At 46.2% G+C, this 26,096-nt stretch overlaps 1 protein-coding gene across 2 annotated transcripts in view; it reads left to right on the top strand.

Moving 5' to 3' along the window:
- LOC123758387 (uncharacterized) overlaps nt 1–26,096 on the top strand; it is an 85,847-nt gene that overhangs the window by 48,429 nt on the left and 11,322 nt on the right. The window contains exons 2-3 of one of the 2 annotated variants that reach the window (XM_069322442.1): nt 13,409–13,567; nt 13,754–14,187. In XM_069322442.1, coding sequence (XP_069178543.1) covers nt 13,409–13,567; nt 13,754–13,964 — 370 coding nt within the window. In that variant the 3' untranslated portion in view covers nt 13,965–14,187. Of the gene's footprint in view, nt 1–13,408; nt 13,568–13,753; nt 14,188–26,096 lie in introns of those variants that run through there. The other variant, XM_069322441.1, reaches the window with a different exon arrangement.

Below are 26,096 nucleotides of genomic sequence, written 5' to 3'. Positions count from 1 at the left end.
GTAACATTTATTGTTGACACCCTCTGATGTGGGTCGTTGTGACTGCTTGAGCCTTGTTCCTTGACCCCAGTTGTGACGTGGTTCTTGGCTAAATTTACTGTTAGGTTTGCCATGATATCTTCTTTGATCACGGTGTCCTCCCCGAACCTTACGTACCTCATCACTGTTAGTAACAGTGGCAGAACCGTTATTAGCACTGCACTCCATGACACGAGCATCACGTGCAGCATCTTCCATTCGACGAGCCATATCCAGTATCTTGGTAAGAGAACTGTCATCATCAACAAGTTCTAGAGCTCTTCGACGAAGACGTGTAGATGTGCATGATTCAATTATTTGCTGTTTGATTTCTTTGTCAACATCAGCAAACTCACAATGGGCTGCTAAACCCTGCAGACGTGTGTGGTATTGATCCACAGTTTCATTAGAGTTGTTTTGCTCTCCTGAAATGCATAATTTCCATAGCAGTACTTTGCCTTGGTTTGAAATGCTGTTAGTTTGGCTTTGGCAGTGTCATAATCTTTGGCACCACCAGTGTCTTTCAGTGTGTCAAAGATGTCACAAACTCTATCACCTGCATAATGAAGTAGAAAGGCACGCTTTCTTTCAGCACTTTTGATGTCAGAAACTATCAACAAATTTTCAAACTTTTTAAGCCATTTGACCCACCTCTGTGACAGGTTTGTCTGGTCAGTCAGGATCAAATGCAGGAAACTGAGGTATATTTGCCATTTTTTACTGAATAAATGTAACTTATCACTTAAATGTTCCTCAGAATATTAAACACTTACTGCACTGTATATGTTAGTCAAGAATTCACTGTAATTACTTTAATTTTGCAAAGCACACAAGCATTTTAATGCAAAAGTTCACAACAGTGCACAATATAGCAGCAACTGACTTCTTACCTAGCCCTTGTGTACATGTGTTGTTCCTACTCACAGCAGCAGCACAGCAGTTGGTACAGCAGCAGCACAGCAGTTGGCACAGCAGTTGGTACAGCAGCAGTTGGTACAGCAGTTGTTACAGCAGTCAGTTCAGTGTGATGAATTTTGTAGCACGAAGCGTCGTTTCGTAACCAAAACATCAGGTTTTGTACACATCAATGCGTCGTTTCGTACACAACGTCGGCAGATTCCTCAGTACACAGTTTCTTCAGCACAGCTTGGGTAGCACACAGCTTGGGTAGCACACAGCATCGTTTAGCACACAGCATCGTTTAGCACACAGCATTGGTTAGCACACAGCATTGGTTAGCACACAGCATCGGTTAGCATACAGCATCGGGTATGGCGCTCACAGCTTCTCTTCCTCCTCCAGGCAGCATGCTTCTCTCTTGTTTGAAACTGAACAAATACCTGCGTTCACAGTTCATCCTCGTCGCCAATGTGGTGTTTGTGTGTTACTGAGGAAGTCTTGGTTGTAGGGTTGATGTAAAGTCATGACTTGGTTACTGACTTTAATACTTAATATGATTACATGACTAGTAGCTACCAAGCTTGGCGGGCGTCCTGTACGCTCTATTGTTTACCTTCCTCTCTCTCTCTCTCTCTCTGGCGTCTCAGCCGCCGCACATAGAAAACGGATGGTACCATTTTCTGTGAACATGACAGTGCCTGCTGCAGAGGTCGAGGAAGTTTTGGATTTCTCCTGGGTCTCCAAGTTTTTTATGACTTCTTGTCTGCGTGGACATTGATGGGAGATTGCGATATGTTCGCCGTTGCAGAGCAGGCAGCATGGTTTTTTGGAGGTGCAGATCGAATAGTTGTGGTCTTTCGCGCAAATGCTGCATTTCTGGATGGTCTGCTAGCATTTGTTGGATTGGTGAGAGTAGTCATAGCATCGGAAGCATTGGGTGATATTGTAGATTCTTTCATCTTCACTCGGAATGACGGGACGTGGACTCCATAGCAGAAGAAGCCACCTGTGAAAACTTGGGTAGCCTGATTCACAGTGCAGAAGGTGACCTTCAAGTTGCGGCTGTTGCACAAAGAGGTTTAAAGTACCATAAAGCCCGGGTTCTCGTTTTTCGATGTTCTCTGCAAGTTCTCCAGTTTAAGGTGCCTCATCAATCCGTTCCTTGATCCAGTAGCTGAGCTCACTGACAATGACAGACCAGGCACGAAGCAACTGGCGTGGGAAGTGGAGATTGAGGTGGTGATCTAAACGAAATAGATGTTCACGTTTCAACAGTTTGTCTGTCTTGTTCGTTGGTGAAACGAAAAACGAAGTTGGTGCCTTCTTGTTCGATGTCGTCAGGTGTTACTTCAGCTACATCCTTGAATAGCTTCAGGAGGGATGGCTTGGTGAATGCTTGATCGTCAAGGGGTGTACCCCCTGACCTTGAAGTGCTTGTGATGCATGGTGAACGAAGGTTCTCTAAGACATAAAATACCAAGTTAGGAGGGGGGTCTGACCATCTAGAGACGCAAGTCTGCTGCCAATTGTTTATCCACCCTGCAGTACTAGGTGCGAGAGAGAAGAGCTGGAGCAACGCGAGCACGTCCGACCGCGACGGTTGCTGTGAGCTGTGATCGTGATCTGTCTGATCTGTCATTGCATTGATAATTTGAATTTTCATAGGTTTTGATTTATTTTAATTTTGATCTAATTTTGTGTACCATTACACTGGAATTGAGCTGTTGTTTACCGTACTGTTCATTTCGTGAATACAAGTATAGATGCCACACCTGTGACACGTAAAACCATATTTTTTTTTTCTCCAGTGCCATCTGTTTCACGTAAGAGCAACATTCGCAATACTAGGTATGTTACAATTCCATTTCAATGTTTCGAATTGCATTGATAAATTGAATTTTCATAAATTTAGATTTATTTTCATTTCGATTTAATTGTGACATTGCATTTGAGTTGAGCTGTGTTGCTTACCATACCGTTCATGTGTATAGTTTTTTTCATTGGTTTTCATTTCGTTTTTGTTTTTTAACTAATTATTTTTCAGTGATGGGAACATCAGATCATTTGATGTTCCCAATTTACTGATAAGAAAATCAAATCATATCATTTGGGAATGCAACGGACAGGGTAGAGGGGAAGACGAGGGGAAGGGAATGTGGGATGGTTGAGTAAATGAGATGACGCGGGTGGGAGGTAATGCTGCGGATGACGAGGGAATGGAGTTGGGGATGGTAGGGACGAGCGAATGGGGAAATGGAGAATAGTGGGGGGGAGCAAGGGGGAGAGGGGGAAGGAGTGGAGGAAGAGGGGACAGGGTAGGGGGAAATGGTAGGGAGGACGAGGAGACGGTGGGGAGGACAATAGGATTGGGGAATGGGATTGGTGGCGAGGACGAGGGGACGGGGGAAAGGGGAATGGTGGGGAGGACTAAGGGATAGGGGTAGGTTGATGTGGCTCAGCAACGCACACGCGTTGCTGAGCCACAGCAACGCGTGGCCGGGTACAGCTAGTACATACACACATCACAAACAATGAACACTGCCACCTGTTGATGGGTCGCAGTGACGGTGGGCAGGCTTGTGATCTGTATTGATTAGTTTCCTGCGATCTTATTTTGTGCAGTGGCTCGAGCTTGCAAGTGCTTTACCCTTCAATGCTAATTACTTAAGAGGCCTTCCATCTTCTCCAGGGTATGTTCAGGATGAGTGGGGCTGACCTAGTGTAATGCGCCCTGCCAACTATCACAAAACTGGTCGCTGTGGGTGACAAATTTCTGGTACAGGGAATAGTACAAGGTCTGCAGTCTGGTCAATTGTTCCGTTTTCTGTATGTCAGGATTGGGTTGGTTGGAGGTTCTGGGCAAACTATAGCATTTTCCTCGGCTAAAATCATCGTGTTTTGTCTAGTGAGGGCTGTAGGTGAGAATGGAGCAGAGCGAAAGAGCAGAGGAGGGACAGAGATACTATGAAGACAATTGTGAGTGAGAAAGATAGGAAGATAGTCAACAGTCACGACCATCATCCAGGAAAGCAGCATGTACACAGGCAGTGATTCCTTCATATGGGAGGTTCTGAGGAGAATAAGGTGGTGGCGGGTGAGGGAAGAGAGATGGAGAGGACCGAATTTGTTGTGCAGTAGTAGGGTGGTGATGTTGCTGGCGAGGAGAAGCATTAAGGACACTAGCATAGCACGTGGAGTTGGCTGATGCTGTTTGGTGATGGGATGGGTTTTGGGAGGTTAAGGAAGAATGTGTGCGCATGAGTGCGAGGTTGGTTAGGACGAAGAGCGTTGAGTTTTTCTCAGACGGCAAGATTTATAAACTACTGAATGAGCACCATGGCAATTGGTTCATTTTAGGGTGTGGGCAGAGCACAGTATAAAAATGACCTTCTGCAGAGCATTTGGAGCAAATTTGTGGACTTGTGCATTTGCGTGTTTCCTGATCGTACTTGTAACATTTGAAGCATTGTAGCAAAGAAAGATAGTGAACTGGACTAATGAAGTAAAGAGTGGTGCTGGTGTTGAAAATTTTATTACCTTGATGCAAGAGTTCTTGAGCTTCTGCAGGGGAGGAACATTGGATCTTGGTGTTTAGTATTAGGCACCGGGTACATCTCCATTATAGTAATGACATTCCTGTGATAATGTTCTGAGATAGATATTGATAGGTGCTGAAAGAACACAGCTGTCGACATTTGGTACCAGAACAGAGCATTTACATTTTTGTTAAATAGCGAGTACCAGAGTCAGAGAAGCTTGGGCGAGTTTACTAAAAGCAGGTTCCCTAAAAAAGGCAAAAAAGGTAGTCTTCAGAGGCAATGAGGAATGTGATGCTGTTGCTGTTGCACGTTTGATATTAGTGGCAGGTGTTCCAGTGTCAATGAAGAAAGTAGTGATGCAGTCAATAGTGTCTGAGTGTAGTGCTAGTGTAGTTCATCCGCAGACAGTGAGCCATTGTGATTCACTATCTACAGTCAGTCTCGTGTTTGTGCCAATCTCTGCGAATCCATAAAGCACTGGGGGGGGGGGGGGTCAGTGTGTATGCCAGGTCTAGGACTTGGCCTTAGGGTCTCACCACGAACAAACGCCAGGTCCAGGAAGGTTGCAACCCCCAGTTATGGTGGAGTTAACGTCAGTTACCGTGACGAGCGCGCAGAAGAGTTCTGTGGTCGTGACGAGTCTGTTCTGGTAGGTTCTTTGAGGTTTTGGATCTTGCCGCCCTGGCAGATGCCAGGCTGTAGCAAAGCGCCTGCTCTAATGTTCCTGCTATGAGGTGCAGCTGATTTTCCGCCAACAGGAAATCCTTATTTTTCGACGTTTAGCGTGTTTTCCGACATATGGGAATGGCGGGGTATATACGGCAGTGTGTTATAGTTGCCCCTTAAACCAAAAGCTCCAGTGGCACTTCCATTGAACAAATGCATTTTATATTTCACCAATATTGATATAATTTAAAATTTAAATTTAAATTTTTATTCAGGTAAAAGTACATAGAAGATGAGTTACAAAACATAGTTGGATTTACAGATAGATACATACAATACCTAAAGCCACTAATATGCATAGCGTTTCGGGCAAGGTGTGGAGGAAGGGGGATCTTAGTCTAAAACTTTATAGTAATTGAGATTAAAGTATAAATTGTTGAAAAATGAATAAAAACTGGTCGGGGGGGGGGGGGGACCAGCAATTTTACAAACTGGTCAACAATCCGCCCGTTTAAAATAGCAAAGACATGGGTTGATATTTAGGGCGGTAAGGTAGGTTACATGGAGTTTATTAGGTAGTACTTAGTTTTTTCTTGTTCCCTAAATTCCCCTTGCATAATTCGGGGGGTGGGGGGTTAAAGGTGTTGCTCTAGCTTTAGAACAGGTCATGGGTCGCTTGGACCCCTCAGCAGTAACCCTAAAAATCATCTAAAAACTAATACTTATGTATGGCCTACGATGGTAGTAAAGTCAATACAACCCAAAAAAAAAGACAAAAGAAATACATGGATAGAACATAACATATAACATAAAATGAGCGTATGCATGCCAAATAGATTGAATAACCTCTCGTGAGGGGACTATCAACGTAAATGTCATGTGCGCATGAAAAACAAAATATCACGGGAGTCATGCATGACTAGAACCAGTCAAGTCCCTGGAGAGTGTAAGAGACCATGCACGCATGGGTCCCTCCGGCCGTAACTTATCCTCTCACGGGTTCGGTCAAGCCACCACCATCCCCAGAATAACCACAAAGTGGTTCCCCAAGATGACGTCCGGCTCCTTAGCCAGAGTCCATTCATTCTAGTTTTGTGGGTATCGGAGCACAAGGGTATAGCCACCCATGCCCTTGTTCTGGGGTGATCATTATCAACCCCTTCCCGTGCTCTTAGACCACATACGATGAAGTACGTCCAGGTTAGGGGCTTTGACAGAACAGATCTCGAAGTCCCCATTAGTCAGCCCCAACCTTTTTAAGAACACGAGTACACTCCATGCAAAACCACCAGTTCAAAGTGATTGAAGAGGCAGAAGCTGCATTGATACTCCCCGACCCATTGAAGGATCTCGGGTGTGCCATATCGGTGACATTTGCTCTGGTGTGGCCGGGGAAGTGAAAAGTCGTCAGCCGAGACCTGGGTGTCTAAAATCATGACCTCGTTCCTTTTGCAAGCAATGATGTCAGGCTTGCAAAAGGTCCCACCATCGGCTATCCGCACCTACCTCACCACCTCGTACCCTCGCTGTCTCAATCGACCAGTTACGAACCGGGTGATATCATGACGTACCACCCGTGCTCCGTGTGTCCTCGGGCATGCTTGTGAGATATGCTCAAGGGTGCCAGTTGTTCTACACGTGTCGCACATGACACTAGCACCTGGGCATCCCCTGGCGGCACTGGACGGCGTGGCTAAAGCGTTAGCTCTCACCTGGACTGCGCGAGTGAACTTGCAACCGCTCATAAGGTGGGTGTTGGACGAGATCCACCCCAAGCACGAGGACCACAGTACCGCACCATCTGCCGTGCGGTACACTCTCGCCAGGTCAGAGCACTCTGATCTATTGTTACCGGCTCACCCCCAATCAAGGCCGGGCCAATCCACCGACGTATTTAACTTGGATTGCTGGTAGAAGGGCTGCTGCTCTGATTGTTGGGTCGGCCAACTCCATTAGACTATGGAATTGCTTGTTCTTATGCAGCCGGATTGAAGAGGCAAATTCGGGCATCCCCCCCCCCGACCACCGTTCTTCCAGTCGGTATAAAAGAACGCATTCGGGGTGTCGTGCGCATTCAGAGCGCTTTACTCTAGGTGGTCAGACCCAACCCTTAGCCGGTGCATTATACCGGAAAGACGGGAGGCCTCTTAAGCAAAGTGCAACCCTGTCTGTGCTAAGCATGTGTACCATGATCCACCGGATCAAGGGGCGATTCAGAGGGGACCGGGCCCTTAACAGGTCATATCCTGGACCTGATCACCATTAAAATCCCTGTTGCACCACTAGAAGTCGTTGACGACGGAGAACCCCAACTGCTGTTCAGCAGTGCCGCAGCATTACAGGGTCTGTTAAACACCATCACCCCCTCTGCTCCTGAGGAGGTGCACATGATTCTCACCCCACCACGACACTACCTCGCAGCCAGGACGGTGCCTGTCCGGGGAGTGAACTCCCTACTCGCTGAAAAAGTTGCCACCGACGTCGTCACCAGCATAAACGAACAGAACTCTTCCTTGACTGCTGTCACTGTAAAGTTCATTCATATACATGACAGCCACCTCACCACCATGAAGGTCGCCTTCACATCGCTTGAGGAAGCTACCTTTGCTACTACCAACGGCTTCCAATCCTTTGGAATCGCTAGCACATCCCAAATGATCACCAAAGGACACTATTACCGGCTTCGACAATGCTAAAAGTGCTATAGCTACGAGCATTTCACAAAGAACTGTACGTCTCGGGACCAACGGTACAGCAAGTGCGCCGGGAACCACCACTTCAAAAACTGCACCAACGAATATCTTCACTGCCTTCTCTGTGATGGCGAACATTCTGCCATTGCCGCTGAGTGCCCACGAAGACTTGAAATACAGATAAAAGTCCGGCGTGGAGTCCCACCTGAGCTTCCGTAGGGTGCAGACATGTCGTCTGACCGCTCCGGCAATTTGGGGAGTTTGCCGTTTTTCGCCAGCAGGGGGTGTGGGTGTCTCTTACCCTTCCTGCTGTCCCTGACTGGTGTTGACGTGGCGCTTTTGCGATAAGCGGCAATCTTCCCGCTGTTGAGAGGGTAAACTCCGTAGGGTTGGAGTTTACCTGCCGTGCAGGGTATCCTCTCGTTGAGCAGGTCATGTGTGACGTGCTACATGTCCCGGTCGAGGAGGTCTACGGGGTTGAGCTGGTGACTGCTCGCCGGGTGATCATCAAGTTTGTGGGTGAGGAGGCGTACCGTGGATTTCTCCGGCGGTACGAGGGCCGTACCTTGAAGTTGGTGGATGGCACTGGTTCTGTGGCCATTTCTGATCGGAGTGGTGCCGTGACGTATGTGAGCGTCCATGGGGGCCCCCCATGGAATTCCCAGAGTCCCTTCTCCGGCGTTTCTTCCAGAGATTTGGCTCCGTTGTCAGTGTGAGGATGCACAAGGTATCTTCTGGAAAATATGCGGGAATGAAGATGAACATTCGTACCCTCGGGATGCGCCTGAGGTCGGACATTCCATCCTCTGTCCGACTTTTAGGGTACTACGTGCGGGTGTATTATGCCCGGCAACCCCGTACTTGTTTCCGGTGTGGCATGTTGAGGCATCAGGCTGCCGGATGCACTGCGGATCCGGTTGCTCCGGTCATCTTGTTCCGAGAAGAGGATTTCCTGCCGCTCCCTCTGGAGGAGGTCTCTGGGGATGAAGAGGTGAGCGTTCAGTTAGCGGATGCGGCTCCCCCTACATCGCCGGACGTTCCTCCGGATGTTGCACTCTCTCCTCCGGGTCATGCAGTGCCATCGGATGGTCTACGTGCTCCTGTCGCTGTCTCCGCTGCTTCTGACGGCCTTCCTGGTGATCATTGTGACGCGCCGCCGTCTTCTCCCTCGTCTTCGGCTGCTGCGTCTGGCCCTGTGCTCTCGCCTCGGGTCCCGGATGTGCTGGGTGCTGGGGTGGCTGCGGAGCCTCCTGCTGTGTGTGGGGCCGGTTCCCCCTGTGGTAGAGGCTGCTGCCGTTCTGCGTCGGTTCGTCCGGCTGGCGGGACCCGTGTTTCTGGATCCGCTTCCGGCTCTGACGATCTCCGGCCGGAGCCCAAGCGTTCCAGGCGTTCGTCGTCTGCCTGGGCCGATGTTAGGGAATTCGGTGACTGTGGGTCCTTGGGAGTTGACGGTGTGGAACAGGGTGTGTCGCTGTCTCCACGGTTGGTGGTGGCTGAGGTTCATGTGCCTGCTGGTGCCCAGGTCTCGGGGGTGCCTTCCGTTCCTTCTCCGCCTGGGGACTCTCTGCAGTGGGAGGTGGTGGCTCCCAGGGATGGTGTGGTTGCTGGTGCTGGACGTGGGCTGGTTGTGACATTACGGAAGGATGCGCGCCGCCCTGGTTCCCTGCAGTCGTCTGGTGGTGTGCCCGTAGCCACTGGTGCCCCGGTGGTGGTGCCATATGTCTGGCCCCCTCCTGTAAGGGTACGTGTTGGGGCCCTGGGGGACGTGTTGCCGGCGTCGGAGATGCCGCCGGGTCACTGGTCGGCGATTGCCGAGTTACTGCTGAATGACGAGCCGGGGGAATTTCATGGTGGGGGTGTTCACATGGTGTGGGGGATTGTGGCAGTTACTCGCGTCAGAAGTGATACCATTTGGGTCCCCTGCTTACGGGTGTTTGTTGCTAGGGTTCCGGATAACATGGCGTCCCCGGTGGGTGAACGAGACCCTTGGGGGGTGGTTACGTTGGGAGGCATTCAATGTGCGATTCCCACGGGTCTTGTTCCCGGGCAAGTATGTCCGCTGATTCCCTGTTCCCTACTGTCTTCTGTGCCCGTGCCTCTCCCTTTGTTTGTGAACGGGCCGGTGTTTTGCAGTGTGTGTTCTCCATGTATTACCATGTTGTCTTGTGTTCTTTTTAATTTTCCTTTTGTTTATATTTATGATTTGTTTTGTGTGTGCATTGTCTTGTTTCATTTTATACATTGTGTTTTGTTGTCGGTCCTTCCGGTCGGTGCTTGTTTGTTTTGTTCTATATTGTTCTCAAGTTTTGTTTATTTGCTTACATTATTAGCTTGTTTGATATTGTTATTGTTATATAATGTCTTGATGTATGCTGTGTTTCTCATGCATTCCTCCATTTTTGCTAATTATTGTCTTGTGCTGTCGGTCCTTCTGGCCGGTGGCTTCTAAGTTTGTTTTTGTTTTGTGATATTTTATTGTATTTGTCTTTACCTTGCATGCTTGCATGTAAAAATAAAAATAAAAAAAAAAACATAAAAAACTGCACCAACGAATATCTTCACTGCCTTCTCTGTGATGGCGAACATACTGCCATCGCCACTGAGTGCCCCCAAAGACTTGAAATACAGATAAAAGTTCGACGCAAGGCAGACAAACACCATTCGCCGTGCACCATCAAATGTCAACGTGCAAGCTGCCAACTTCCCTGAGCTTTCGGGCAGGGGCGGAGCGTCTGCACAGCCTGCAAGCCAATTGGGGGGGGGGGGGGAAGCTTAGCTCCCAGTCCGCCAACCAATCATCGGCTCAGCCGCCACAGCTACAGCCTCTCTGGCCAATCAACAAGCCAGCCTTCACCACACCAGTTGTTGTCCCCCAATATCGATCATAGTACCATCTTCAAACTCGTCCGCCTGGCTGAAGTGATGGTAGGCACGAACTGAAAGGAATTCGCACAAATTCTAAACATACTATACGCTGCTATGGTCTACCGACATTTAATGTTCCTGAGGAACTCTTCACAACTTCAGCCACTGCCACCGCTAAGTCTTCAGCTACTGATACTACTTCGGCCTCTGACATCACCGTCTCTCCAGCTGCACTACCAGATTTGTCTGCTGATGCCCACCTTCTGCAACCTGCTACAGCTCCTACATTACTAATGCAAACTGCCACTCCAGACCAACCACCTATTACTCCAGTTATACCGGCGACTACATCACCTGCAGCGGCACCAATATCAGTTGCTCCTGCAGACCTTCGCCTTTCTTCTGATGACTCTACTGCCTTTGGTGAGAATAAAGCACACTCACCACCCCCTGACTCGGAGGATACCATGATGATTGATTCTCCAGCAGTAACTGAATTCTATTAACGTTACAAAAATACATTTGGATCTCCTGAATTCAGACGGCTTACCAGCCGTATATATAACACGAGGTATGAAGAACTCTTGTAGATTAATCTAGGAGCTACTGTGAAGTATGTAATTGACAACGACGCAATCTTCTCGGTGTGCGATGAATCCATACTGGCAGCCGAACTCTTTCCCGAGGTTAACGCCGAGAATAAAAATAAACGTCAAATAACACGGAGAAATAGATAGATGAAAAACACAGAAAAAAGAAGACCCCAAGAAAGACGCCACCAGATGTCACCACCTAGAATGAAGCACCGCCACTGCCGCCCTTCCTGACCGGACTCAAAGCCTAGCTAGTTGAGGGTTGTTTCAGCATTGACTTAAGACACGCAGTTGGGTCAAGCTCTGGCACTTTACAACTTCAGCGTTTCCTCTCACAGACTTCTCTTCAGTTGTCCCCACTTAAAGGCTCGCCCTAATGCGTATCTTATCATGTGTATTATTGTATTGTTGTGCAGTGAACGGAGCCAGCTACGGATAGCTTGCCTCATCCTCTGGTCGATTCTTGCTAGCTCAGTTTTGACCACCACGCCCAGAATAAGACAGTGGTTCAGTTTAGGAATGAGGTGGTGCATAAACATGTATAATATGAGGTTTGAGGGTGGGGGGGGGGGCGCTGCGTGATAATACCCTCCTCAATGAGCCATAGGAGAGGCCCCTGCTACCGTCACCAAGAATATCAAGGCACTTGTACTCATCATTGATACTAATAGTCCATGGCCGCGCCTTGGACATGAAACCTCGTTTGTGAAGCAAGATACCATTTCTTGCGTTTGCCATCAATCAGTAGGGTCAATGATCGGCAGTTTCCCGTGTTGATCCTCAAGCCAGTGCCACTTAACATATCACGTATAACCTCTATCAATACCTGAAGGCCGGCCGGCATCTCCGCCGCTATGACCAGATGATCTGCAAACGCTAGTTCTGACGCCTATTACTTCCCCCAGACGAATCTCCAAGCCCAGTTTCTTCGCATTGGTAATTGCCTCATCAATAACCAAATAGAATACAAACGGACAAGGGCTTTCACCGTTTGTCTCCCCTAGTCACGGTGATTACCCTAGATTTCTCCTTCTGGCTGGTTATGACTGTCGAGGCACCATCATAGCCCGACATAATATAATCCCTAGGGGCTTAGTGATGTCCTTGCGTTCCATGGCCCGATCGATGGCCGCATGAAGGACGCTGTTGAAAGCATTCTCCACGTCGAGGTGCATAGGATGTATCAGCACTCGGGCCTCAGCCAAAAGAGCATCTAGGATCGCCAGGTTTTCTGCTCGTCCGTCCACAGGAATGAACGCCTTCTACCTCCCGTCGATCCTGATAGCTTGAGAAAGTAGGCCGTTTACGATCTAATGAAACAGCCGCAATATTGTGGAAGACATCGTAATGGGGTAATAGTGTGAGGGGATTTCTGGCCTAAGATTCTTAAGAATCAGCACAGTTTTGCACGCCCGGAAAGGAAGTGGCAGGGAGCGGCTAGCCAACCACAGGTTGAACATTTTAGTAATACCCTGAGCGGTATGGACCAGAGGAGACGCGTGGTTATCCCATCAGGACTGCGACAGGTAGCCATCTGCCACAGGTAACGGTAACTTAACATGATCCTGGCAACCACTGTTGCAGTCTGGTGGACGTTTTGGGCTGCCCATAAACATACTTTGGATCTGAACAAATCGTGTGTTTTTATACTGGTGCTTTCAGGTCGTTGGAAGTCTGTAATTTCTCTTCAATGAGACCCGAGTTTTTGGAACAATATAGTTTTGACAGCAGAGATGAGGCTACGTAGGTATAATTCAAAATCTGTTACACTCTAATTTGGCTGCAATATGTCATTATGATTTGTTAGATTTGTGTGATGGTATCCATACCAGAGAGATTCGAAACCCTTAACTGTGTAGCAATTACGTGATTTATAATTGGTAGTATGTGGCTGAAAATGCAGAAGTTAGTCTGCACCAATTCCTAATTTTCCTTTCAATATCTCCCAGACTAGTATCCAGGGAGCATCAAACTACTTGGGCGTTGCCCTGAAATAATAATTAATATTAATAATTAATATTTTTATATAAAACCTGTAAAGTACACAGGGGTTTAATAGGATTCATAATAACTGAATAACTTGTTCGTAGATTAGTTTGAGCTGTAACTTTCAAAAGGTAATATTTTTTTTCAGTGTGCTAGTACTAATGGTGATGGTGATTGGGGTTGCATATGGTATGGGTGTTAATCTTGACGAACACGGAGCAAACAAGACGAAGGCAGAGTGGGAAAGGTTGTGGACAGGCGTTCCCTTGGCGAGATCAGGCTCCACAGTCGGCAACGTTGTCTACAGGTAAGCCATGTTTTTAAACTGTTCTGCTCTGAGAAACTTGTTTTAAAGTTAGTTTCTCGGTTAAATTATAACATAGTTTCCAAGTTAAATTAGTTTGGTAACATCTGGAAAATGTGCAGATTTTGTAACATTGAACCTTAGCTTTTATATTAAGAAGTCGGCTTTAAATCTTGACACTCCCGGCAGGATAATTAATGTAAATGAAGCAGAGCATCAATGCACAGCAATTTGTGGCTGGTCAGTACATCAAGTTACAGCAAGGGAAGATTTTAATGCTTTAACAAGCAAATGTAAAACGTTGTATAATAAAGCAAAAGTTCTTGAAAGATTGGAGACGAAGGTCGCAAGATATTGCGAAACAGTTTGTGCCACAGTGATGGTTAAAATTTTCTGGTAATATGATTATCAATGTACATGTAGCCATTTAAAGTACTAACTGTCTACACGGTTACAGTAAAATTGCTGTTGGTAAATTTTTAATTTGTTAAAATTTGATAATTTTCCCAAATTTATATCCCCTATTTGAAATTTTATAACGTTGACCTGGTAGTCTATATTACTGTAAGTGATGGAATCCTTATTCCATTTAGGCTGCGAAAGGCTTCAAATATGCTTTAATTTGTCTGCTAACAATGTAAGAATGAATAAACTGCAGATGACATTACCAATAATTGCTAGAGCCTACTCCCTCTAACCAGTACTCAAGCCTGTTAGAGCCTACTCAGTATTGTATGAGAATAGCATTAAGGCATCATAAAGGTTAGAGCATAACCAAGGCTGAAATAGTTTAGACTTGATATGCTATTAAATTGTCGCGCACTGAAAAATTAACTTGCTCTTTTATTAAGAGTGGGTATAAATAGGTGCCGTGCAAGAGCAATAGGGTTTCTGCAGTTTACTTTAAAATTCTTAATTACAAACTGAATTGCTACTTAAAGGGCATAAATTTAATTAGTCGTTCAAAGCACCTGAAATGTTGTAACTTATCCAAAGCAAAAATTAAGGGATCCAATATGGTGGAATTCTCCCAATTGTGGTTTACCAAAATCAAACAAAATCTAGATCAACATACTAATGAAACCTAAGGGAATACATCAGAGCCTAACAATATATATATTTTTAAACTTTTAAGGGAGAAAACTAGCTTCGTCGAATCGGTCTACCATACTACTACTCCTCCCTTTCTTTCATGGGTCAGTCCTTTGTCCTTTTGAAGCCTTACGCTCCTGCGGTTTTTACCAAATTTGCCAGAACACTCTTCCTCGTTTCATTTTTCTCCCCCCCCCCCTCTTCTCCTTTCTAATTGTCATTTCCTTCCGACATTTTGCAAGTGTTGATTATTCTTCTTTCGGACTTCCTCTGTTTTGATGCCTGGGCGTTTGGGGAGGCATACTCTCACCCGTAGAACTGTAGTACCCAACGTCTCGAGTGAGGGGATGCTTTTATTGTCAATCCTCCTTTCGTCGCTGAACCCGATCTCGACGGATTGACGGTTCTTAACGTGGCGATTGTGGGGCGTATACTCAAGATCCCCCCCCCCCTAGGGGGCACCGGAAAGACAGGCAACATGTCACTTGTTGGGCGTCCTAACCTCTAATAGTGGCTGGGTGCAGGAGCACATTCGTGAATGAAAGTATTACTTCTCGTTTTCAAGTCGCTGAATACTGTTCCTCTTATGACTTCTCAGGCTCGTGGGGTGGGCGACCAAGCCCCCGAGTTGGACTGTGTTGGAAGACCTGGCTATGTAGCCTGCGCTACATTAGGCCCAGACCTAGCTCCTCCTTTGACCCGCCTGATTACTGTTACGTACCCTTATAAGATACGTAAGTGAATATATTAATATGTACATTTATAATTGTATGTAAATTACAAGCATGTATATTGTATACTTATGTTCTATGCAAATGCACATTCATGTTACAGTGTTGGCGTTAGGCCCAGCGTATCGTGGGAATGATTGTTTATTTCTTTGTGTGATCAGTTTTCCCACGGGAACTAATGATTTATATGTGATCATAAGTGGGTAACAGAGTGAAATAATAATTGAGTGAACTGTATCTGGCAAATTGTCGTGGGATCGTCCGTTGCTGGGGTGTGCATGCCATTATGCTATTCTGTATGCATATTTTAATTACTATGTAAAGAAACACGTACTTTTGTTGTCTATATCAATATGTACTAATTATTCATTAAGTTAGTTTAAGATTACTCTTGTCACAATGTAGTGCTCCATTGTTGAAATAATAAATATTGTAACTTTGGCAATTTATTCGCGGGGCAAGGCAATGTGTTTTTTGACTCGCATATTGTAGTTCAGTAGCTGAGCAGAAACCAGGGAGATATCATCTTGGAGTTAAGTCATTCTTTTGTTCTAGCCATATAATTATTCTTAGTATTGATTTAATGTCTGGAAGTTACAGTGATATTTTTAATGTGATATATATTGTGACCATATAATCATCTGTTTGCCTTTGAGATTTATTTAATATAAATTATATATATATACTTAGTCTTTATTCTTCAGTCCTATGAAGATTCTATTTTATGCTCATTACCCATTAAGGGGTTATACTGGTGATTCGCTATTGAGAACAGCAGTTGTGTCGTATCCCTAGACTTATTAAAGTTTGGCTGCTGTAGGATCACGAGCCGTAACGTACGATAGGTAACAAAGAGTTATGGGGGCCTGTGCCGGGAAATATTGTCCCATTTTTAACTTAACTATGCTAATCTAACCTTGCCTTCCTAGGTACCAGTGTGTCAAGTGTCTCTGTGTGTTTCTTAAGAACTATTCCATGTGCCAAGCAAGCCTTCCTGTGTGTCAAGTAACAACGTTTCACGATTTTGAGGCAAGTCATCCTATATATTTTGTTTGTGCAGTGAGGCCAAGCGAATTTTCAGTGTGGTGACAATTTTACAGTGAAGTGTAGTGCAGTGCCATTGTGTTAATTAATTTTGTGAATCAAGTGCCAAGTGTTAGTAACGATGGAGGAGAAAGTTGCAGCGTTGGTGGCTAAACCAGACTTTGAAGGGATTCAGAACCTTAAAAAGACTGAGTTAATACAAATGGCAAATCATTTGGATTTGACCGCCAGCAATAGAATGGTTAAAGCCCAAATATTGAAAGTCATTGTGACGCATTTTGTTGAGAATGGGGATTTAGATGAAGAAATTCTAGAGGAGTTAAGAGAGGAGTCGAGTGATCAGATGACGTTAAAGCGTCTTGAGTTAGAAGCTCGCCAATTAGAGCTTGAAGCTCAAAAAGAACAGAAAATATTAGAGGCTGAAGCTCAGCAAAGGGAGCTGGAGACTAGGCGTTTAGAAATTGCGGCACAAAACCAGAGAGGTTTAATTGAGTTGCAACTTGAAGCCACAAAGAAGCAACAATTAGAGATTCAACAACAAATGGCTGACACTAACTTCAGGCTTGAATCACAGCGTATGGCAGCTGGGCATGGAAATACTAGTAATGTTTCAACAAATAGTGATAATAATCCCATCAGGATGAATAAGTATATAGAGTTGCCCAAGTTCAATGAGGAAGATCCTGAGGTTTTCTTTGCACATTTTAATAAAATTGCCATCAGTATGAACTAGCCAAGGGATCAGTGGGTAGCCATTATGCAGTCTCAATTCAAGGGGTGTAGTCAGGAGGTTTTCACATCCCTCCCTGACGCTCATAGTTTTGATTATGACTTTGTAAAGAAAAGCATCCTAAATGCATATCAGCTAAATCCAGAGGCACACAGGCAAAAGTTCAGGAACCTAAGGAGAATCAAGGATCAGACAATAGCCGATTTTACTCGTCAGAAGACGAATTTTTGCAACAGATGGTTAAAGTCACTTGCAGTCACTGATTTTGATGCTCTAAAGAATCTTCTCATAATGGAAGAAGTATTGTCCTGTCTTCCAGACCAGTTGTCTACTTTTATGGCAGAACAAAAGAATGTAACCGATATTGATGAGCTGTCAAAGCTCGCGGATGAGCATGAGTTGCTGACTAAGGCCCCGTTTATGGCCACTTCACCTAAGTCTAGTCGTAGAGTAAATTTCAATGCTCACCGTACTCCTTATCAGTATAAGTCTCCTCCTGGTGCGACAGTTACTCCCGTGAACTCTTCTCTTACTAACCCTAAGATGGTTACTCCATTGCCAGGATCATCTAAGCCTAGTAATGCTAATTCTAAACCGGCAGTTGGTTATACCAGTGTGTCCACTGTCAAACATTGTACCCATTGTAAGAGAAGGGGGCATGTGATTTCTTCATGTTTTAGTTTGCATCCTGAACTCCGACCAACTGGTCTTATTATGAGTAAAGGAGTGCAACCTATTAATTCTTCATGTATTACAGTCAGTCCCAATTGGATGGCTGAATTTAAACCCTATATGTCCACAGGTACCTTATTATGTACTAATGGTAGACATAAGACTGTTCAATTACTCCGTGATACTGGAGCTTCACAGTCTCTTATTACCCAGAAGGTACTTGATGATGTTGACACCCGAGATCTGGGTGAAGTTGTGCTTCTCCAAGGTATTGCCGGTACTGTGCAACCAGTGTCCTTATTGCAAGTTAACCTTGATTCTAAATATACTTCAGGATGGTGTAATGTTGGTGTAAGTAAACAACTGCCCATTCCTGGGGTAGACATTATTCTAGGTAATGATTTTGGCAACCAAATGGTTGTAGGGCCCAAGTGTCCCATCATGTTAACTAAACCCCATAATGTATTAGCTCAACCGGAAGCAGATGATGATATTATTTACCCTGCTTGTGTTGTTACTAGATCAATGGGAAAAACAGGTGAGAGTAATCCTGTCTTCACTGAGGTTGCTGATCCCAAGACCAGGACCCCTTCAGTAAAGGAGTGGGAGGTGGATCTTGAGGATTCTTTTATGACTCGACTGGATGATGAGAGTGAGGCCGTAGTAGAAGCCCCGCCGAACCTAAATCACAAGGAAAGTGAAGGTGAGGAGGCTGAACTATCTGTACCTTGCCCGCTTGTCTCCAGTGCGCCAGTTGTCGAGAGTGAGGCCGAAGTAGCTATGACTCCATTTTATTCTGATCAATCGGGAAAAGAGATCAAGCTACTAGGTTCTTGCCCGCTCGCTGCTGAGTCTGAGTCATTGCCCTTAAGTGTTGTACAGACTACTGATCCTAGTTTAAGTAAGTGTATTTCTGAGGCTCCTGATAATATTGATGCATTGGAGGAAGGGACGGGTTTCTTCTTCAAGGATCGACTTCTGATGAGAAGGTGGAGACCCAAGGGAACTCCCTCTTCAGAGGATTGTGAGATTAGAACCCAACTCGTTGTCCCCAATGATTATCGTAGGCAGGTCCTGCAGGCTGCACATGACCCCATGGGAGGTCATCAAGGTATCACTAATATGTACCATAAGATAAGTAAATATTTTTTCTGGCCAAAGTTAAAGAAAGACGTGGTCAGATATTGTCATAACTGTATACCCTGTCAAATTGTTGGTAAACCAAATCAATCTGTACCTAGAGCACCATTGCAACCTATTGTAGTTCCTGATGAACCATTTACTCATGTTGTAATTGATTGTGTGGGTCCTTTACCTAAGACTAAATCGGGTAACATGTTTTTGTTCACTCTCATGTGTATGACTACTAGATTTCCTGAAGCTTATGCTCTACGGAATACCAAGGCTCATAATCTCATCAAGTGTCTTGAAAGATTCTTTTCGTTGTTTGGAATGCCTAGAGTTATTCAGAGTGATAATGGGGGAAATTTCGTTTCTAAAGTTTTCAGAACTTTTTGCGAATCCCGAGGGATTCGGCACAAATTATCCAGTCCATATCATCCACAAAGCCAAGGTGGACTTGAACGTTTCCACCAGACTTTGAAACAAATGCTAAAGACAACCGGAGAAACTCATCCACGTAATTGGGATGAGAATCTCCCCTTTGTGTTGTTTGCTGCTAGAGAAGGGCTACAAGAGTCATTGGGCTGTTCACCCTTTGAACTAGTGTTTGGTCACCAAGTAAGAGGTCCTCTTAAAATGCTACAAGAAAAGTTGTTGGGAGATGTCTCTGTTCATCAGAGCGGATTGTACTTGAGCGAGGTCAAGGCTAAGTTGTGTCGGGCTCGTGAGTTGGCGAAAGAACATCTGGGAAGGACTCAACAAGCCATGAAAGTACGATATGACAAGAAGTTCAAAGCTAAGCTAAGGTCGTTTGATGTCGGAGATTTGGTGTTGGTGTTGAAACCTCGTATGGGGACTTCCATGTCCCATAAGTTCGCAGGACCCTACCAAGTGGTAGACAAGGTGGGAGACCTAACTTATAAACTAATTAACCCTAATCTTTCAGAACCCCAAATGACTGTACACATTAACAGATTAAAAGCTTATGTTGGACCTGGTGTAGTAGCTTGTTTTAGTCGGGAAGAGTTACCACCTGAGGATAATTGTAGTGAGGGACGTGATGTTAATATCCAACTTCTCAGTTCCAGTTCCAATGGCAGGGAGATGCTATGTCATTTACACGAGGAACAACGTGATGAGTTCCAGGTTCTGCTGGACAACCATACATCTCTGTTTGGGGAGGTTCCTACCCAGACCCACCTCATCACACACGACATTCAGCTCCTGGACAGCACCCCCATTCGACAACATCCGTACCGAGTGAATCCCGAAAAGAGGAAAATTATGCAAGCAGAAGTGGAATATCTGCTCCAGCATGATTTCATTCGGCCAAGTCAAAGTACTTGGAGCTCTCCGTGTTTGTTAGTGCCAAAACCAGATGGAACCTGGAGATTGTGCGTGGATTACAGGAAACTGAACAAGAACACTACAGTGGACGTTTTTCCTTTACCCTTGTTGGAAGAATGTATAGAGTCCATAGGTCATGCCGAATATGTAAGTAAGCTTGATTTGTCAAAAGGGTATTATCAAATTCCATTAACAGAGTATGCTAGAGAGGTTACTGCTTTTGTTACACCTGATGGTGCGTATGAATTTAATGTCATGCCATTCGGTTTGAGAAATGCACCTGCTACTTTTCAAAGACTTATGAATTTCTTACTCAAGGATGTGCCAGATTGTAGGGCCTACCTTGATGACATTGTTTTGTACAGTAAGAATTGGGCCGATCATCTCTTAGGCCTTAAGAACTTGTTTACAGTGTTGGAAGACGCAAAGTTAACCATAAATATGAATAAGTGTAGTTGGGCAAAAGGTACGATAACTTATCTTGGCCACGAGGTGGGACAAGGTAAGATTATCCCCTTACAAGATAAGATTCAAGCCATTGTGGACTACCCAGTGTTGACCAATAAGAAAGGAGTCCAACGGTTTATTGGTATGTGTGCATACTATAGGCGTTATTGTAGAAATTTTTCAACAGTAGCTGCTCCTTTGACAAACTTGTTACGCAAGCAAGTAAAGTTTCAGTGGACACAAGATTGTCAGAATGCTTTTCAGAACCTAAAGGGCATATTGTCCACCTCACCTATTCTTGCTAGTCCCCAATTTGATAAACCATTTATATTACACATTGATGCGTCAGATGTTGGGATAGGTGCTGTGCTTATTCAAGTTGGTTTAGACCAGATTGAGCATCCTGTGTATTACTATTCCAGAAAATTTAATGCAGCTCGGAGAAATTATTCCGTGGTAGAAAAGGAGGCGTTGGGTCTTATATTGTCAATCAAGAAGTTTGAGATTTACTTATCAGGAAATAAAGTGTTAGTATTTACAGACCACAACCCCCTTATCTTTATAAATATGATGAAAGTCAAGAACCAACGAATTCTGCGATGGTCATTGTTTTTGCAGGAATTTAATGTAGAAATCAAACATATTCCAGCCAGACAAAATGTTATTGCTGATGCTTTGTCAAGAAGTTTTGATGTACCATAAATGAAATGTTTCTTTTTACCTAACATTTTTACTTCTGAAAAAATGCCATTGATCTTCAATCCATTGCATTTTTTTCTTGGAGGTGGAAGTGTTACGTACCCTTATAAGATACGTAAGTGAATATATTAATATGTACATTTATAATTGTATGTAAATTACAAGCATGTATATTGTATACTTATGTTCTATGCAAATGCACATTCATGTTACAGTGTTGGCGTTAGGCCCAGCGTATCGTGGGAATGATTGTTTATTTCTTTGTGTGATCAGTTTTCCCACGGGAACTAATGATTTATATGTGATCATAAGTGGGTAACAGAGTGAAATAATAATTGAGTGAACTGTATCTGGCAAATTGTCGTGGGATCGTCCGTTGCTGGGGTGTGCATGCCATTATGCTATTCTGTATGCATATTTTAATTACTATGTAAAGAAACACGTACTTTTGTTGTCTATATCAATATGTACTAATTATTCATTAAGTTAGTTTAAGATTACTCTTGTCACAATGTAGTGCTCCATTGTTGAAATAATAAATATTGTAACTTTGGCAATTTATTCGCGGGGCAAGGCAATGTGTTTTTTGACTCGCATATTGTAGTTCAGTAGCTGAGCAGAAACCAGGGAGATATCATCTTGGAGTTAAGTCATTCTTTTGTTCTAGCCATATAATTATTCTTAGTATTGATTTAATGTCTGGAAGTTACAGTGATATTTTTAATGTGATATATATTGTGACCATATAATCATCTGTTTGCCTTTGAGATTTATTTAATATAAATTATATATATATATACTTAGTCTTTATTCTTCAGTTCTATGAAGATTCTATTTTATGCTCATTACCCATTAAGGGGTTATACTGGTGATTCGCTATTGAGAACAGCAGTTGTGTCGTATCCCTAGACTTAAAGTTTGGCTGCTGTAGGATCACGAGCCGTAACGTACGATAGGTAACAATTACTCCCCTGGATTCCCTACCACCTCTGTTGGGTCAAGCCGTACGCCCCCAGCAGTCACCACCTCGTCTCCTGGCGCGGCTCTCTCAATGTGACTACTGCACCTTTTTAAACCCTCTCTTGGGGGTTCTCAACGTCGTCCACGCAACGGCCGCACTCGCACGATCCCTTCCCATACTAATAAGTACCAAGCCTTGTTTTGCCCTTGTTCGTGGGCTAAATACTTTGATCTCCTCCCTCTGGATTCTACACCTGGCGATTTCTCACTCCACAAACACCTTGATTTGGTGCATGCCTCGGTTACTTTTAACCCAACCTGTTTAGGTACATGTCATCGCTGCTCCTTCACCAGATGCAGCTACCTGCTTAGCCACATTGTCCAGCATTGGGGATATCCCTGTTCGGGTCTCCAAAAACTCTGTTAAATGCAAGTGTTGGCACTGTTCTTCTCCAGCACAATGTTGCAACTGGTGTTAGGGTCCTAAAAGACTGCCATTAGAATATTGAGCATACCACCGTTATCATCCAATGACATATATTTTAGCCTCTAGGAAACCTGGACTCTTGTAAAACCTTTCCAACTTCTGTAATATTACTCTACCCAATCTTGCAACCCTGGATATAGACAAGGATAGGCTTATCTGACTGAACGGCCGGAGAAAACCCCTCAAATAGCAGGAACGGTCGGCAGCGATATACCTCCCCCTCCAGTCAAGATGGTGTCTTCCCACCTCTATCATCGCCCCTTAATACTCTATTCTTTACATATGCTATCAAACACATTAATGATTTTATTTACTATATTCCCCATGCCTACATTTTGATAGTCCATTTTTTCCTTACATAGTTAGGCTATTCCAGTTCACATTATTTCTGATCTCCAGCCGAGAAGGCACTACTTTACTGGGCGGAGTAATAATGGTGACTCGCGGCCTCTCTGATCTCGGCTGGGGATTTATTCCAATAAACACTCGCGACAGAGTCCACCAACATTTTACAACCGAAACCAACCTCCACAGGAGGTAAGGTTCGTAACAGTGGAGACGTTCACTCGACCCCCTGGTGGTCGCCTCAGTCAGCTCCTATGTGTTGTGAAAATCGCCTTCGATAGTAGGTCACTTCCGCCCTCTATCATTCTTGCTGGTGCCAGGTGCTCCGTTCAGGAGTACATCCCCTCTCCTAGACTTGGTAATAAGTGCTGGAAGTTCGGGCACGGCTCCCTCAAATGCAAAAGTCTTGTTTCTCTATGCCCCGTGTTTGGGGACGATAGCCACTCTAAAACTGGCTCTCTGCATAAATTGCGGTGAGACCCACCCTACCTTCTCCCGCACGTGTATCCACTAAAAGCTTGAGGAAGCAGTCCTTGACTTGAAACACCGGGATCTTCTGACTTTTCCTGAAGCGAGACGCAAAGTCTCCTCCCTTTCACTGGCGTATCTTATGCTCGTGTGTTGCGTTCTACCTCTCGTCCTTCACACCTTCCTTGGTCCCACAACTGTGTCCAGGCCTTGGACCCGGACATGCCCACTACCTCCTCCCCGGCTTACGTTCTGTCCTGGAAGGTCTTCCTCCTGGTTCTCCTTCTGGAGATTTCCCCTCCTTCCTACCCTGTCTGCCATGTCTCCTGTCTTTTTTTTTTTCCTTCTCCCACTGATCCTTCTTCCCGACCCTCGCCACAATCTCTTGGCCCTCCACGCGACGCCTGTCTGTCCAAGTTGATGTCCATCATCCTCCCAGCAATCTTCATGTTGTTCACTCCTGTTCTTCTTCTGCTGAGATCATAGCCTGTCGTCCAGTACGTTGTTTCTAGACCAAGTCTCTGAGTCAGAAACGTAAGCCTGGTTCCTCTCCTTCCTCTTCCCCAGCAGGTAAGAAGGCATCGCTTTCTTCCCTGTCCCCCAACTGACTCTATTTCTACGTCCCCTCCCATTTTGGTGGTTGGGCCCCCTGACCCAGCTATGGAGGTTTCTCTCCCGATTTCCTCTCGGTTGCTGTCCTTGCTGAGGTGCACTACGCGGATTCTGCCCCTTCCCCCTTCCTCCTCCTCCTTCCTGTCCTTGACAGTCCCTCTCAGTTGTCTCCCCCTCCTCTGGACCCCGTCCGTCCGCCTCTGATCTGTCCTCCCGCTCCCTTCCCACCATCCTTACTAAGCTTACCCATGCCCGCTAACACTGATTTTTGCTGACCCTGATCCTGAGCTTATTTAATATACTGTGTTCTTCTTTACATTTGTTTCTTCATTGTTCTGTTACTGTCTTTTCTCTTTTTGATAATGTATATTCTTCAATGGAATATTCGTGGATTTTATGCAAACTTACATGAACTCCAATTTCTGATTACACAGTTTTCACGACTTTGTGTATGTCTCCAGGAACCAATGCTTGGTGCTCGTCTAGGTCGCATTCGTGATTATTGGTTTTTCTCCCCCCCCCCTTCTTCCCCCCCCCTTCTTCCCCCCCCCTTCTTCCCCCCCCCTTCTTCCCCCCCCTTCTTCCCCCCCCCCTTCTTCCCCCCCCTTCTTCCCCCCCCCCCCCTTCTTCCCCCCCCCTTCTTCCCCCCCCCCTTCTTCCCCCCCCCCCCTTCTTCCCCCCCTTCTCCCCCCCCCTTCTCCCCCCCCTTCTCCCCCCCCCTTCTCCCCCCCCCCTTCTCCCCCCCTTCTCCCCCCCCTTCTCCCCCCCCCTTCTTCCCCCCCCTTCTTCCCCCCCCTTCTTCCCCCCCCCTTCTCCCCCCCTTCTCCCCCCCCCTTCTCCCCCCCCCCTTCTCCCCCCCCCTTCTCCCCCCCCCCTTCTCCCCCCCCCTTCTCCCCCCCCTTCTCCCCCCCCTTCTCCCCCCCCCTTCTCCCCCCCCCTTCTCCCCCCCCTTCTCCCCCCCTTCTCCCCCCCCCTTCTCCCCCCCCCTTCTCCCCCCCTTCTCCCCCCCCCTTCTCCCCCCCCCTTCTCCCCCCCCCTTCTCCCCCCCCTTCTCCCCCCCTTCTTCCCCCCCCTTCTTCCCCCCTTCCTCCCCCTTCTTCCCCCCCTTCTTCCCCCCCCTTCTTCCCCCCCCCCTTCTCCCCCCCCCCCTTCTTCCCCCCCCCTTCTCCCCCCCCCCTTCTTCCCCCCCCTTCTTCCCCCCCCTTCTTCCCCCCTTCTTCCCCCCTTCTTCCCCCCCTTCTTCCCCCCCCTTCTTCCCCCCCTTCTTCCCCCCCTTCTTCCCCCCCCTTCTTCCCCCCCCTTCTTCCCCCCCTTCTTCCCCCCCCTTCTTCCCCCCCCCTTCTTCCCCCCCTTCTTCCCCCCCCCTTCTTCCCCCCCCCCTTCTTCCCCCCCCCCCTTCTTCCCCCCCCTTCTTCCCCCCCCTTCTCCCCCCCCCCCTTCTTCCCCCCCCTTCTTCCCCCCCCTTCTTCCCCCCCCTTCTTCCCCCCCCTTCTTCCCCCCCCCTTCTTTTCCCCCCCTTCTTTTCCCCCCCTTCTTCCCCCCCCCTTTCTTTTTCCCCCCCCTTCTTTTTCCCCCCCCTTCTTTTTCCCCCCCCCTTCTTTTTCCCCCCCCCTTCTTTTTCCCCCCCTTCTTTTTCCCCCCCCTTCTTTTTCCCCCCCTTCTTTCCCCCCCTTCTTTCCCCCCCTTCTTTCCCCCCCCTTCTTTCCCCCCCCTTCTTTCCCCCCCTTCTTTCCCCCCCTTCTTTCCCCCCCCTTCTTTCCCCCCCCCCTTCTTTCC

The sequence above is a fragment of the Procambarus clarkii genome, chromosome 11 (assembly GCF_040958095.1).
Source record: "Procambarus clarkii isolate CNS0578487 chromosome 11, FALCON_Pclarkii_2.0, whole genome shotgun sequence".
NCBI lineage: Eukaryota > Metazoa > Arthropoda > Malacostraca > Decapoda > Cambaridae > Procambarus > Procambarus clarkii.
The sequence above is the reverse complement of the archived record's forward strand: the minus strand, read 5'-3'. Positions and strand labels throughout refer to the sequence as shown.